The 16,698-nt window shown below is 37.3% G+C and overlaps 1 protein-coding gene across 1 annotated transcript in view; it reads left to right on the top strand.

Moving 5' to 3' along the window:
- The window catches only part of LOC139740363 (dynamin-1-like), an 83,579-nt gene that overhangs the window by 54,616 nt on the left and 12,265 nt on the right, over window positions 1-16,698 (top strand). Inside the window, exons 12-18 of the mRNA XM_071650956.1 lie at window positions 3,799-3,853; window positions 7,589-7,600; window positions 9,209-9,322; window positions 10,254-10,363; window positions 10,799-10,934; window positions 15,428-15,577; window positions 16,266-16,322. Of these exons, the coding sequence (XP_071507057.1) occupies window positions 3,799-3,853; window positions 7,589-7,600; window positions 9,209-9,322; window positions 10,254-10,363; window positions 10,799-10,934; window positions 15,428-15,577; window positions 16,266-16,322 (634 nt within the window). The remainder of the gene's footprint in view (window positions 1-3,798; window positions 3,854-7,588; window positions 7,601-9,208; window positions 9,323-10,253; window positions 10,364-10,798; window positions 10,935-15,427; window positions 15,578-16,265; window positions 16,323-16,698) is intronic.

The following is a 16,698-nucleotide window of genomic DNA, read 5'->3' as shown; positions in this document are numbered from 1 at the left end:
CACTCAAATTATCCATAGGGGTTAGGAATGCAGGGTTATTTAAAAGGCACATATGGTCAACATATTAGCCGTAAGACAGGACTCCATGGAGTAAAAACACTCTATTTCGATCATTTACCTCTCCATCCATCCTGGTAGATAAAATAAATTGCTTCATGTAGAGATAGCCTCAGAAGAATAGACTTTCCTATTGCCATTTTTTTTTTCCTGAGGTCCCTGAAAAGGTAGCCAAAAATGCAGTAGATGGGCTTCTGTATACCCGGTATATTTTGAGGCATTTTCATTGTTTGGATTCCTTGAATCAGCCGATGTCTGCGAAATTGACGGCCTGCTAAAATGCTGCTTGCTGTGACACGTGCCCTGTGTAAAATCTTGAAGATGAGAAATCACTAAACTCTTCTCATTGAAGGGGATATTACTCATTCCATCACTGGACTTTTTGATTGCAAATTCAACCACTTGCGGTATTGTCTCACGTGTCCCAATTTTAGAAAATCTTAATTCGCAAAATATGTGGGGTATACAGTACTATCATAGGGCACTACTATGAAATTGCACCAAAGTTGTATTTGCCCTGAAGCTAAGCTGAGGTTTTGCTTTTCAGTTATTAAAAAAAAAAAAAAATCTTTTCAAGAATTTGATAAGTAGCAGACATGGTATATAGCTTATCACTTCTTACTGCTCCTTCTAACGCTGTTTAAAGGGACTGTACAGTACTGGTTGAGGTAGGGATTCATGTTTTGAACATTCCTAAGTGAGATAATAAAAAGCCTCTTATGAAATTTGAAAGAGCATGTAATTTTAAGAAGGATTCAACATTCATTTGATGAAAATTGGTTTTCAAATGACTGAGATATCCAAAAAAGTACTTATAATAAAAGGCGACATGCCACAACTTTATTAGGATCTCTTTGTTTCACCTTGTTTTTGGATATCTCAGCCATTTCAAAACCGATTTTCATCGAATAAACTTTTGATACCCCTTAGAACTGCATGCTCTTTGACATCTCATAGAGTGGTTTCTGAATATCTCGCAAAATGTTAAAAGCTAAATCTACACCTCGACCAGAACTGTAAATACTGTCATTTTTCATACTGTAAAAGTAGAAATTACTATGAGTAGTTTGATGTTACTGGTAGTGCTTAGCCACTACTAGTATTACTACTGCAACTTCTAGTACTATTTCTGTTAATACTTCTGCTACCAATTCAACTACTAGTTCTACTACTACTACTACTACTACTACTACTACTACTACTACCCCTGCTGCTGATACTTCAACCATTTCTATGACTGCTATTACTGCAACTGTTCCTTTTGCTTGCTACTTATCGTACTGCTACTACTGCTCCTCCTCCTACTACTACTATTCTATTTCTACTCCTACTACCACTACTACTACTACTACTACTACTACTACTACTACTGCAGAGACTCCAACCCAAAGCACCTTCTGATCTGGAGATTCTCCCGCCTGAAACCCCTAGCAAACGGGAGACTCCAACTTGATGTGTGCGTGTGCGAAGCGCGAAGTTCCGACGGTTCTAGATGCTCTCTGATGCTATTTAAGGCTTATTTTTTTCAACACACGATAGAAATGAATAAGAAATCCTTTCCAACGGGAGGCAAAGAGCCAGGGCGGGAGGATTAAATCTCAAGCGGGAGAACGGGAGATTTTGCAAAAATGGGTTTTCGGCGGGAGATCTCCCGTCAAAAACGGGAGAGTTGGAGTCTCTGCTACTGCTACTACTACTGCTCCTGCTACTGCTGTTACTACTGCTTTTGCTACTATACTACTACATGTACTTCCGTTACTTCTTCTGCTTCTACATCTGCTATTACTTTTACTCATCAGTACTACAACACTTCTGTTATTATGTTTCTGAGTCACATCATCATTTTTATGTTTCAATATATAATTTCCCCAACCTTATGCAAGGAATTTTTTTCCCTTTCTTTTTATAATTTTGTTATTCCAGCTGTGGCCAGACTTTATGTGAATTCTTTTATGCTCTTAGCAATATCTTCAGAAGTACTTTCTTCAGTTCTGTACTAAACTGAACTGACATACACTGTATGCGTGGTCGGCTTATAGCATTCATTTAGCTTATGTCTACCCCCAAAATTTCTTCTGCCAGCAATTTAATTCCATTATTTTGAATGCAAATGTGAAGCGTGATCGCTGAAGGTGTCAATTCTGTGTGACTGCAGATATGATCAGAACAGAGAATGTGTTCTCTGTTTTTTGTTTTATTTTGTTTTTTGTTTTGTTTTTGTTTTTGTTGCGCATTCACGTTCCACACTTTGTACTTTCTCTTTGTGGATTTCATTCCTGTCAACGGTTTGTAATGTGCAATGCATTGTACATTTCATTCACAACTGTGCAATATTACGAGACTTTATCCTCTTTATTTGGGGAGAAAACCTCTAAAGAATAAAAAGAAGATGAACTACTCCTTTCATTCCTCACATAAGTTGAATGAGCTGTAGTTGAGGTATTACATTTAGTTGTCAAAAGTAGAGAAAACATGAGAACAACAGAAATATGGAATTTTGTAAATAAATATAGTGATTTGCGTAGACTCTTGCACATGTTTCTTTCTTTAGCAGCAGACTGAAAGAAAAGCAAACAAACAAATTCCTTATGCTATATTGGTGTATTGCAAAATTTAATTGCAGAAAGCACAAATTCATGTCTCCTATTACATTTTCTCTTGTCTTCTGGTGCACAATTTCGGACATTCAGTTAACAAACTTTATTCGAAAGGCACAAATGCACTATTCATGTTGACTTCAGTGGTATTCCAGTGATAATATCAATGTTTATTGATTATTACATATGTTCAGTCATAATTTAATTATTTTTTCTTCTTATTCATCCATTCATATTTGAGTGTGTACAGCAAGAGACATCTCACAATCGTGTCACTTTGTTCCAATTTCAGGAGCGCTGTGTAAATGTATATGTGTATTCTTTTTGAATTTTTCGTTGCTATTTTCATCTCATTTTTCTGTTGATGTTACATCAGTGCACAGAATAAAAGTGATGGTCATCAGAAAAAGAAACTAGGAAACCAGGTAAAAGCTAACAGTAGTAAGTGTTTGCCAAACCATCGTGTTATGATATGTACCTGTTCACAATTCACAAGTGCAGTGGCTCTCACCAAGTTTTATCACACTGTTGTTGGCCTACGTGATGTCTGCTTTGTCCTTTGCTGTTTTTGTTATTTTGCCTAATATTCTGTGCTGTATTTTTTTTCCTGTTGTTTTTGCTTTTACTTTTCAATCTTTTTCTAAAAAGTTCTAAATCAAGTTGCCCTAAAGCTTCAAAGCTTCACAGTATCTTCTACTACCATCCACGTATTGCGGTTGTAGGTCCTCACTCTCTCAGTTTTCTCACATCAGCCTTCATCCTGTCATGCTTCAGCCGATTCTGTATGCCATTGCTTTGTCATAACCATCCATCATTGTGCTGTGCCATTAACAAGGGAGAGCATACTCGTATGAGTTCATGTTTCACGTTCATTTCTCTCTCTCTCTGTCTCTGAATATCTGTCACGTCTTGATTTTTAACACAATCACGCCCGTGAGATGACTGTGCCATGTGTATGCTCAAGCTTGACCACGGGGGCGCCATTTCTCTGTCAGCTGCACTCTGCATTCACTCTAGGTCTTGAGTTCACAAACTTGAATCCATACATACATACATACTGAACAGCAACTTAGTCCCATCCTAGTGTTTTGCTGTGACCTCCCGTGTAATCTCCCTTGCTATATCCCTCTGCATGTTTTTCCAGTGCGGCTAAAGCAAAGAGGACGGGCCGTGATCAGCAGAAAAAAGTTCCAAATCAGGTACCGTGACTGCCCCCAGTAGAGTTAATCATGATGATACATTGCACACTTACTGGATATAACAACAGTTTAAGGGGAATTCCAGACCAGTAAAATTTTATTCTGATCAGAAAGAGTATATTTTTTTTTAGCACAACAGTGGAAATTTGATAAAGATTATAGTTAAGTTAAAGAATTATGATGTTTCACAAATTTTCACAAATCAGTTCTTGAACAGCCTGAATGAACATGCCATGAGTGAGTTGTTCATGTCATCACCTCACAACTTGCCATAATATAAAGTTTGTACACAAAATCTTGAAATTTCCAGTTTTTTGTTCAAACACAATTATGCTCCAGTCTTGATTTGTAATGTATCTGACTGATCATAATTTTGCAGTTATTTAGCAAGGTGTAACATTTCTATTTTACACTTTTGAAGCAGAAAAACTGAGTTATCATCACTTTTTTTGTTGTTGCAAGATTAATGGAAAATTGTGACATGATGACATCATCAACTCACTCATTTGCATATTCTAATTTACTATTCGAGAACTGTTTCGCAAAAATTAGCTAAACTTCACAATTTTAGAACTTCCCTAATTTTTATCTAATTTTTATCAAATTTTGATCAAATTGTCACTACTGTGCTCATGAGATTTTACTCTTTCTTTTCAAATGAATAAAATACCTGGTCCGGAATTCCCCCTTTAAAGTCCCCCCTATGCATTTTGCAGCCTAGATGATATCGATGCAGCCTAAATGATATCAATAGGACTCATTCACAGTGCAGCTAAGCTCCTTACAGTGCATTTTGTCGCTTAAATTCACCAAGAGCTGATGGGTCAGACCAACACCAAAAGTTAAAAAGTTAGTGCATGATTTTAAGGATTGACAGTGTGCGTCTTGTCATCAGTTTGTGCATTTTTTTTTTTCCCCCAGTGGAAGAAAGATGACCATCTCTACTTCTCCCCGACTGGGGAAATACTTTCGGCTGAAACAAGAGGACACCCATTACATCACAAACAAATTCATGTTGTTGAAAAATGCTTTATTGAGTTGTCAAAATTGCTTGAAGACAAGAGTCATAATTTTGCACAATAACAGACATGCTTGTCGTCAGTTTGTATCACTCTGTTTATTCATTTTTTTCCCCAACCAAACCTACAGCTGTATAATGGGATACTCAATGATTTGCGGGGCATGACTGTCGCTTGGCTTGTGTACTAAACAAATAGAAAAATTGAACTGAGATGGCCATCTTTTGAACCATGGTGAAAAAAAAAAATGCAGATGAGTTATTCTTCTGTTGTATTGTTAATTTTAAGCCTACTAACTGCTTACTGTGAATTGTATTCTCACGAGGGGTTGGCGGTGCTTTCTCGCACATAGAAAGCAGCCTGACCGCCCCTTTAAAGGAGAGTTCCACACCAGTAAGAAGTGAGTCTGAGAAGAAAGAGTGAAATTTAAATAGGCATAAGGGTGAAAGTTTGGTAAAGTTTGGATTTAAAGGGGATGGCTAGTAACTGATCAGTGGGAATCAGTGGGAATGCTGGAGGATGATTGTTCCAAACCTTGTGGGATTCATTTAAGAGTACATTATTATATCTATTGTTGTGTGACAATAATTTGCTTCAGAATGATCTCATATTCAGGTAATGTGCAGTTTAATGTTTCTAGGTTAGCGTGCCTGGTCAGTGACGGGGCATTAATCTGCACATTACTTGAATATGAGACCGTTCTGAAGCAAATAATTTTCACACAACAATAGATATATAATGTACTCTTAAATGAATCCCACAAGGATTGGAACAATCATCCCTCAGCATTCCCACTGATTCCCACTGATCGGTTACTAGCCATCCCCTTTAAAGTAAGGAAGTTAAGAAATTGTAAACATTTGCAAAACATCTTTAAAACAGTTGATATGAATATGCAAGTTAGTGAGCTGATGGTGATACCACCTAGCAACTTTCCATTGATCATATAAAAAAAAAAAGAATATTGTAAATTCAGTTCTTCTGATTTAAAAGTGTAAAACATTCTTGGCTGAATAAAATCCAAATATTGATCAGTCAGTTATATGAGGATTTGAAACTGGCGTATAATTGTGTTTGAGCAAAAAACATGAAACTTTAAGATTTTATTGACAAGTTATATGGCAAGTTCCGAGGTGATGACAGCAACAACTCACTTCATTTGCATATTCATATTGACTGTTAAAATACAGTGTCCTGAAAAAGGAGTGAAACTTCACAATTTTATAGCCCCTTATTTTTCTCAAATGTTGATCAAATTGTCACAGTTGTGCCTGTAAAATTTTACTCTTTCTTTTTAAACTAACCTACAAATGGTCTGGAATTCCCCTTTGCTGTCTTTGTGTGTGACTTGTCTCAAATAACGTAGTGGTAAATTAGAGTTGCCCCAAATTGATTCCTAACACAACTTCCATTATCTATCTCCACGATCTCCCATAGGCATTTAAATTTAAAAGTAATTTCATTTGAAATATGCCTTAGAAATGACACCTGCCCCTTTGTAGTGCTCCGTGAATATTTAAAGCTGATTCTGCAAGTAACAGATGTGACAAAACGTAATTCACTTCTACCTTACAATCATATCTGTTCTTCTCTCTCTTTTCTAATCTGGGTGAAGGAATATGGCATGAAGGTAATCCCTATGCAAGCTGTTAGTTTATGAGTTTCTTCTTTAAATCTCATTTTTTAAGTTTCTTTTGTTTCTCATCTTTTTGAACTTGGTGGGAAGAACAGGTACCACTGTGGCCCAGAGACATATCAAGAGCCATTCTAAACAGAGTGTAAAAAATGCTTTCCAATATTGTGCACCGCATACTGCCTACTAACACAGACAAAGCAAATAGGTCCAGGAGACTCAGATACCCACCAAAGCCTAGAAGGCTTTCACCCTTGGTTGCTGCTGAGTTTCATGCTAAAAGGCATAATATTCTTTAAAAAAAAAAAAAGGTTAATAAATGGCGGAGTACATCAGTGCACCTAAATGTATCTCATGTACGTAGAAAGAGGGAAATTGTTTTATTTCTCTTCCTCTTTCTCATGTACAGACATTTATTTAGAAGTAGAATACTTTCAGAAATGTAGAGATCATGTGTGTTAGTGGTGCAGTCATTCTTTCAGAACACGTCTCAATATAAGTGGTCAGAAGTGGATGAAAAATTATACACTTTCTCTTTTCCACATTTTTAAAACATCTTATTGATTTCGAAATATTTCTTTGATTTCCTGCAACAGCAAAAAATCATACTGTAGATATTTGTTCCTTTTGTCCTCACCTGTTTCATTCCTAAGACTCAACAATTGTTAAATATTCCAAATTACCAAATTCACCAAATCATCCATATTTGTATTCCCCCCCCCCCCAAAAAAAAAAACAACTTTAATAATAGTAAGAAAGCTATCTCTGAATCACCCTTATAAGCACATTGTACTAACTTCCTTATTTTTTTTTTTTTTTTGAAAGAGAAGAAAATGTGAGCACCTCGAAGGTATGGAGCAAAACTATCACCATTTTAGTCTAGAATCATTTTAGTATTGTCAGAATGCTTTTCTGAAAATTACTTTGTTAGCTCACAAAAGCATTTATGTGCACAAAAGTCAATATAAGAGCAAGCCTCTTTTGCAAAGACACACAGCAATCACAACCTAAAGGTTTTCCTTGCATTTTCATCGAAACTGTGATCATGATTTGACGAACCATGTGACTGGGCTGTGACTCCAGGATATAAACCCAGTAAGTTAGAAAATGACCCCCACCCCCATATACCCACATTATCTGAGATTTTTCATGGTAAACCTCAAGAAGATGATGAAACATGGCAAAATAAATAAATGAATAAATAAGATAGATAAATAAATGAATAAATATAATAATAATAATAATCATAATAATAATAATAAAAATGATAATGATGATGATGATAATAATAATAATGATAATAATGATGATAATAATAATAATAATAATAATAATAATAATAATAATAATGATAATAATAATAATAATAATAATAATAATAATAATAATAATAATAATAATAATGACAGTAATAATAACAATAATGATAATAATAATCAAACCTACGGAACAATGCCAAGAATGCCTAGCAGGGCCCCGTTTCATAAAACTTGTTATCAGTGACAAGTTATCATAGTTGTTATAAGCTACTGAAATCCTTGCATCTGATTGGCTAGGAGCAAATTTGTCATAGAAATGTGGTAGTTGTCACTGATAAAAAGTTTATTGAAACGGGACCCAGATGTTGAGAGGTAAAGAAGTTCAGGATAGATGTAGAATAGACAAGGTTCCAATGACGTCACCAGGCCGTGCTGAGGGGCAAAAACTGTGTACGGGGTCCCCCATACCCATGGGCAAGTGTGTAAGCATTACACCCCATGTGGCATTATTGCATGTGATTTTTATCAGGCCAGCCTGTATGCGGTACGCACATTGTGTGCTAGAGCTTTGCACTTATTACACACATGATTTGTTGTTTGCCCCTCAGGCAACACATCATTTGACATCACGGAACCTCGTCTGTAGTATAGGAGCATGTGAAGGTCATGACCTTCGTGAAGGAGGAAATAGATTAAAGAATGGTCACATTGAAAGGGGCAGGGTGTCATCTCTCAGTCAATATTACAGAAAAAAACAACCCAGAATCAGATATACATGGCCACCTCTGAATTAAAAGAACAAGTCCATTTCTTCTGGCCATCGAGTCCCTTGGTCTTGCCTAGTTGCTGTGATATCCCAATACTCGTCACAGATATTTTGGCTGTCAATTAAAGAAAATAATTGTGAAGAAGAGGCTGATGATTCATGCAGTCGACTTCAGTTTCTGTAGTTGTTTGATAGAAGATGGAAGGTCTAGTAAACTATAGCCTAATCTTTGCCGTGGGGCAGACTGTAAACTAATATGTAACATTTCAGAGTATACCTCCTAATTCAAACCAATGAATACTGTATGTCTGTGTGTGCATATCATATCAGAACTGTTTCTAATATCTGTTTGCAAATTCCAGTTCCATCGATATTGGTTATCTTTAAGTTGCCTTTTCCCATGAAATTGTTGTGGGCGGCATTATAATTATTTTGCATTTTTGATAACGTCCCAACAAATCCTCTGAATGAAGCTCAAAATGCATGCTCACACTGAACAGGGAATGCGGAATTGATAATTACAATTTGGTACACCCCTTGCCCCACCCACCTCCATCCCACACCAACCCCCCTCCGCTTCCCAATGCCTCATAATACCCCTCAACCAGAGATACAGAATAGATCCCCCTGTGTGACATTTTGAAATGATGCACTCTCTTCCGATTGGCTGCCGCGCAGGTCATCAGAAAGGGCTGGATAAATCTACACAACATCAGCTTCATGAAGGGCGGGTCCAGAGACTACTGGTTTGTGCTGACCGCCGAGTCACTGGCCTGGTACAAGGATGATGAGGTGAGTTTCCTCGTGGCTGACCGGTCTTCCTGATTTCTGCAGGAGTCACTCTGGGCAAAAAAAAAAAAAAAGAAACAGAAAAGAAATAGAACAACTTCATGATAATAATGATAAGGTCTTATTTATCCAGGGTAGCCTCTTCAGTGTTGCCACTGCTCTACCAGAGGGCCCTGCCATTATAATTACCCTAGCATTGCCAGGTACCCATTTATACACCTGGGTCGAGAGGGACATAGTGGGTAAAAACATCTTGTCCAAGGATGTAAGCACTGGACGGGAATTGAACTTGGGTCCTCCGATCGGGAGTCGCAAGTTTTATTCACTGTGCCACAGCGCTCCCACACATGTCTTGACAAGAAAGTATAAAAAAATGTCTCTCTGACTCGGGGAATGTCTTTTTGCTTAAAGTGAGTATCTCATTGGCTGTGAGACTAGATGGGGACCTGGTCGGGACTCGAGTCTTGCTGATGGCGGAATGGTCACGGAGATGTTTCTTAGAGACTAGCATGGTTTCCAGATTGAACATGTATGCTTTTTGTGGAGATTTTTTTTTTTGTCTTCAGCTGGTCTCTCTCCTAAGTCATGGCCAAGTCTCGGAGACTGATATTGTCTCTGAGGTCTCGAGACATCTCCATGACCTTTTGGAGGCACATTGGTGACCAACCATAGATGTTGTCGTAACGTTGCATTGCGGTCTCTGTGACCTACGGGCAAAAAATTAAAAAATAAAAAATCAACACCTTCTTTGGAGACGTCTTGGAAGTTGCCCTTGAGTTGCCGTCTCGTTGAGAGAGTAAGCCATTTTTACATCTTCCTGAGTCGCACAAGTCACGACAGTCGTGGCGATGTCTCCTCTAGTGAGATAGGCCCATCAGGCTTCTGTTACTCACACAAGTTCTTTCTTTCTCTCAACTCTTTGTGGCTCTTTTAGGAGAAGGAATTAAAATTCTTGATGCAGCTGGATGGACTCAAGCTGAGGGATGCCGAGGGAGGCTTCATGTCCAGGAAGAATGCTTTCTCAATCTTTAACCCAGACCAAAGGTAAGAGACAATTCAGTGGTTTCATAAGGGGGGGGGGGGGACTATTTGCAAAAGTGCACTTTACTGTCATCTGGACCCCCCCCCAAAAAAAACAAAAACAAAAACAAAAACAAAAAAACAAAAACAAAAACAAAAACAAAAACAAAAACAAAGAAAAGAAAAAAAAAGAAAAAGAAAAAGAAAAAAAAGGGGCCCTAGCAAGTTTAGATCGTGCGAGCCATAAGGCCCTTCTGCCGGGTAGGCAACGATTTCTCTACTGGTTTTGGTGCTATTGTGCTGTGTGGGGCATTTCTTGCAGCAGTCATTTCAGCTATCAACCAACATCCTCAAAAACTGTTTCTCCATTTACCTTAGGCAGTATGATATTAAATTGTCGTATTATGAGTCGCTGTTCTCGTAGAAGTTACTCAGCAATCAACCACTTTCTTTGTATAGGAACATCTACAAAGATTACAAGACCCTTGAGTTGTCCTGCCAGACATCGGAGGAGGTGGACAGTTGGAAGGCATCCTTCCTCAGAGCTGGTGTCTACCCGGAGCGGAACAAGGAAAATGATGACGAAGATGAAGTGGTTTGTATCTTATTTTTTTCATCTCTTAGTGAAGTTGTTTGCATAAATGGGCAATTCCACGGTAACTCGCGTTACAAATAATGGGTACATTTTTGGGATAATGTGCCAATATCTTTGTAATTGGTAGGATCTACAAGTTACTTTTTTATGCCTCCGCCACGAAGTGGTGCCGGAGGCATTATGTTTTCGGGTTGTCCGTCTGTCCGTCCGTCCGTCCGTCCGTCCGTCCGTCCGTCTTTCCGTCCGTCTTTCCGTCCGTCCGTAATGAATTTTGTGGACAAGGTAACTATCAAAACCTGTTGAGGTATCCTAATGAAACTTGGCATGTATGTGTATTAGGGGGTGAAGTTGTGCCTATCAACTTTTGGGTGCACGTGCTCAAGGTCAAAGGTCAAGGTCAAATACATAAAATTTCACTATTTCCACCATATTTATGCAATGCCTGAAGATATTTTCTTCAAACTTAGTGTATACATGTATTACCCAATTTAGATTCTCTGGTGAAAGTTTGGGTCATGATGTCAAAGGTCAAAGGTCAAAAGGTCGAGTAAAAGTATTAAAACTTCTTTTTTTTCTCTGTAAATTGGAAAATTGTTCAAGGTATCTTCATGGAACATAGTATATACATGTACTGACTGGCAGTGATTATCTAGAGAATGTAGGGTTCATGGGGTCAAAGGTCAGGGGTCAAAGGTCTAGTGCAACACTTCAAAATTTGACTATTTCCCTCATGTTCATACAATGCCAGCAGGATTATTTTTTTTTTTACACTTGGTGTATGCATGTGTAACCTAAAAGAAATTCTCTGGAGAGTTTTTTTTTTCTTTTTCTTTTTTTTTTTGCCTCAAAGGTCAAAAGGTCAAAGATCAAGTGAAAGTGCTGAACTAACTTTTTCCTCCATATCTCGGAAGTGGCTCAATTTATCGTGGAACTTACTGCATATTTATGCATGTTCTACCTGAACGTGATTATCTTATGAATTTTAGGGTCAAAGGCCAGATGAACATGGTAACAATTTACTATTCAGTACAGAAATTGCACTTTTTCTCCATACCGGTACCATGAAAATTACTGAATGCATAAATGTATGAATGGGTCAAAGTCAAGTTAAGTCCTTAAATCCCCAAATACATGCTCTCCTATTCATCCAATTAAACCAAGGTCAAGGAAGGTGAACATTCAACACATTTGTGACAAACTTGTCATTTCATTATTTTGCCAGTTTTGTGAAAATGTAATCACACATTCTCCATATGTACTATCTAGACCTATTAGGAGAGTCATGCATTATGGCGGAGGCATACCAGTCGCCAAAGCGACATTTCTAGTTCATCATGGGTTAAGTAGACATACACCAACTAAATGAATCCAAAAAGAAAAATAAAGGACAAACATGTTGGGATTCTTGAATCATTTAATTTCGGTAACTCGCGTTACACAAAAAGGACATGGTCAATTCTATGAAGACCTCTTTTTGGAAAGTCTCCTCATACTAGACAATCTTGATAAAAGTTTTCCTACCTTGAATTGATAGTGGGTTAGGACTCATAAATTAACAATATCAAAGTTGAATAACAATGACCTGGAAAAATGTAGGGAGCCTTTATGTCGGTAACTCGCGTTACGGTAACTCGCGTTACATTATGTCCACTAACACAGGGTGACACAAATTGATGACATACAATTGTTCTGATGGCACTGAATCTTGTGTTGAATAATCTGAGAGATGCGTATTTGTGTAGATAGTAAAATGAATAAATGTTAAACAAATATTTTACTAATAAACCCAATAGAAGAGTGTGTTTAAGACTAATAAGAGCTTCACTCCTCGTAGAGACCTTGAATATGTTTGAATATATACTAGATGATATAGGTGTATTATTACATTGTAAGTTTCAGAGTGTAAAGATGAAAAATGTTGAAAGTCTTTTTAAAACAAAACATAAGTATCAAACCCTATATACAAGTTTACGAAACAGCTTACAATCTTTCAAAAATTCAAATCCTATCTTTGTGAGGAGTGAAAACTAGTACATTTCTTTGCAACTGATTGACAAAAAGACCAGTTCGTAATTCCACTTTGTGCATGAACAAAAAAAGATCATTTGTACGAACAGGCATTTTGGTTTGTAAATTCACTGACATACAACCCGGTAAGCATCTGTGATGCGATGATTATTCATGCGATCCTTATCTAAATGATGCTTGCCAGCACATCCACCTGACAGCAAGAATGGTATTTTGCAATATAAACGGAAATAAGCTGTTACTGCATTCAATACAAAACAATGAAATGGATGCCTGCTAAATTATAAACTGATGGGAGTATTCTGATCCCCTGATCTAAATGCAAGTTCATTCTTTTTTTGAACAGAAGTTCCATAAATTGTTATGTCATGCAAGCTTATGCATTATGCTGCTTTGAAAACAAGTGAAGTGCCGAACCAACTGAGAAAAAAGAAAGGTCATTTGTACCAATGTGTACATGAGCTACAGTGTATACGAACTGGCTTATTACCCTACATCGACGTAAATAAGCACTGAATTGATCAGTGTTTTCGTAGTAGCCATGATAAAAAAGTCATGGGCGTACATACTCGAGCAGTATTCAAACTTACGACCTCCTGATCACCGGACAGGTGTCATCTCAACTAGACCACCGTGCTTTCGCCCGACAGCAAGTGCTGGTTCTAATCCTTATAACATGCAGTGGGTACTGCATAATTATTCAAATTCATGAAATTCTTCCGTTGAGATGTTTTCATTGCAACTGATTGACAAATTGCCCTACATCAACTTTAATAAGCTCACTGAATTGATCAGTGTTTTATTAGTAGCCATGATAAAATATCATGGGCATACATACTTGAGCAGGATTCGAACCCACAACCTCCTGATCTCCGGACAGGTGTCATCTTCAGTAGACCACCGAACAAGGATTAGAACCAACACTTGCTGTGCTTTATAGCATTCTGTAATAAAAGTTCTGTAATACTGATGCAGGAAATTCAAAAGATAAATCTAATGGTCTCATTCACTGCTGGATACATGTACAGTATGCAGTGAAAGCCAGGCTAGACTCTTCAATGTGGCATGTAATCAGTGGCCTTGATGCTAATCACAGTTTATTAGGCTGCCCTCCTTTGTTTCAGACCAGCATAGTGTGCATAGCACTGCATTTGATTGTTTTCACCACAATCTAGCTCAATTAAGTGCTAAAATTTGCTAATGTTGGGGGAAACTTGTGTTTATAGTTGGTAACTCGCGTTACATGCCGGTAACTCGCGTTACATGGTAACTCGCGTTACACTTTTCATTGACATTTTTTAATGTGATAACAGTGTTTATTCAAGTCAACATCCTGTGTACAGTATCAGGGTGTGATGAATTTAGAAAATTATGATTCCCAACAAATTACCTCCACTGCTTCCTTCAGAATGAAAAATATTTCTTGTTTCGGTAACTCGCGTTACATGGCTCAAGGGCTGAACTTTCATGTGGTGATTAGAATTTTTTGAAGGTGGCATAAAAATTTCCTCATGGGAGACTGAAGTAGAACCAATTTGCTTCTTTAAAATAAATTAATTGAAGTGCTAGCAGAATTTTTCTATTAAAAAAAATTATACCAAGTTAAGCATGCATTTTAGCAATTTGGATGACTGAAAAATTGTCTTCAACATTTGTAGCTGTTTCTCGGGAAATATTTGACCGATTGATATAATTCTTTGAGTTTCTTTAACTTCAATATATGGGTAATACATAATGAGTAATTCTTTTGCAATATGATAAAGTTGAAATTTTAGTGCCATGTCCACATTCCCATGGAATTGCCCAAATGAGCATGTGAGATGCGTATAGTTTCGGGAGTCACTGCTTTTCTGGCTTCAAATGACTGTTTAATAGCACACTTCATTCATTGATACAAGTGATTGCGTTTCGCTAAATGATTTTGAACTGTTTCCCCATCTTGCAGTGGAATGAGAAAAAGGCAGAGGAGATGATAAGATTTCTCAATGATATGGTCCCATTTGTCTGGGGTGGCCTATGTAGTGTAACCCTTGTTCTCTGAGAAGGCTCATACATTTACATTACCTCATTGTCACCAGGTACATGGTCATTAGCTAAGGTCAAGTCAGACTCAGGGGTAATGTGTAGCATCTCCGTAGACTTGACGGCCACAGTGATCACCCAGCTTACTGCTGCTATAGTACCTGCTAATACTGATTTACAAACTAGACACAATAAAGGTGACTTGTGTCTTCCTATACAGTCAAATCTTAAAAAGTTCTTGTCTTCAAGAAGAGTTAAGTTCAATCTGGATGAGTGCTTTGCATGTTCTTGTCCATCCACCACTGCATAGCGTAAGAAAAAATAAAAAATAGCTTCAGTTCTACTTTTCCATTTTGAAGTCAATGAGATGCAAATAAGCGTCTAAATTTACGTCCGAAGTAAATCCAAGGTGTCCAATGTGTTTTGGTGGTGTTTTACTACAGAAAGGAAGTGACAACCTGACGTCCATGGATCCACAGCTGGAAAGGCAGGTAGAGACCATCCGTAACCTGGTTGACTCCTACATGAGCATCATCAGCAAGCAGATCCGGGACCTGGTCCCAAAGACCTGCATGTGCCTCATGATCAATGACGTAAGTTGTCTCACCGGAATATCTGTTGACAACCAAGACTTTGAAGAAAATGGGCTCATTGCACTTGCATTGTATATGGCAAACATGCTAGTTCTTTTTTTGTGTGTGCAGTAAAGCTCCACTAAAGATGAGGAAATATAGAGAAATATGTCTTCTCTCCTACTGCTCACAGGACAAAACAAGCAAAATTTCTTCTTTTGAAATGAGATTAGTAGTTCACTGAAATAGGGTGTTACTATATTGAGGATTTTTTTTTTCTTACGATAATGAAGTCTAATGCACTACCTGAATATAGACAATTAAGTACTAATTGCCCATTGTGAATAACCTAAGAATATTTTGATCTGAGCAGAAATTATGAGAAAACAGACATTTCACATCAGCAGTGAAGAATATTATGAGATACCATTCATGCTATAATTTGGAATGATTCTGATTGAAATTCCAAAATTCTTTGAAAGGTTAGACAATGCATGCAGCCATTTTAAAATTTTGTCAGAAAATTATAAGTGATGTGAAATTTTGTCTGACTCTAGTGTACTAGCTCATCATTACATCTTCTTGTATTGTTTTTGGAGGTAAACCTACTGATTAATTTGATAAATTGATTTTAATGTACTTATTCTGTAACATCTTTATCACCTTTGATTCACTCAAACATGTTCTCTCATTCTGTTTTTATTTCCAGACCAAAGACTTCATCCTTTCAGAAATGCTCGCTCATCTGTACTCGACAGGAGATCAGGTAACAAAACCAGAGTGCAGGGATCAAAGAACTTACCATGATTGCTAGATAACACAAGAACAAGTACTACACCATCACATGTAATTTCTTTCATTCATTTGTAAGTGACTGTGTTTATATTCATTTTATTAATGAAAATTACCCCCAGAGTAAGGCTTGGAGGCAACGACGGCCTGGTCATTTTAGTCTTTGGATGCCTCAATTTAGGACAACTTTACGTAACAAAATAATCTATAGGATGTGGTTGTACTTCAGTGAGGGGAATTCCTTTGTGCATTATACTGTAAATGTTTTAATTCTTTTTTTCATGTTTATTTTTTTGTTGTGTGGGATGTTAGCACTTTGGCAAGACATTCAATACAGCAAACTTTTCACT

Source organism: Diadema antillarum, unplaced genomic scaffold (genome assembly GCF_040938485.1).
Source record: "Diadema antillarum isolate AM-2024a unplaced genomic scaffold, OU_Dant_1.0 seq00000850_RagTag, whole genome shotgun sequence".
NCBI lineage: Eukaryota > Metazoa > Echinodermata > Echinoidea > Diadematoida > Diadematidae > Diadema > Diadema antillarum.
This window is presented reverse-complemented; position numbering and strand designations above follow the sequence as displayed.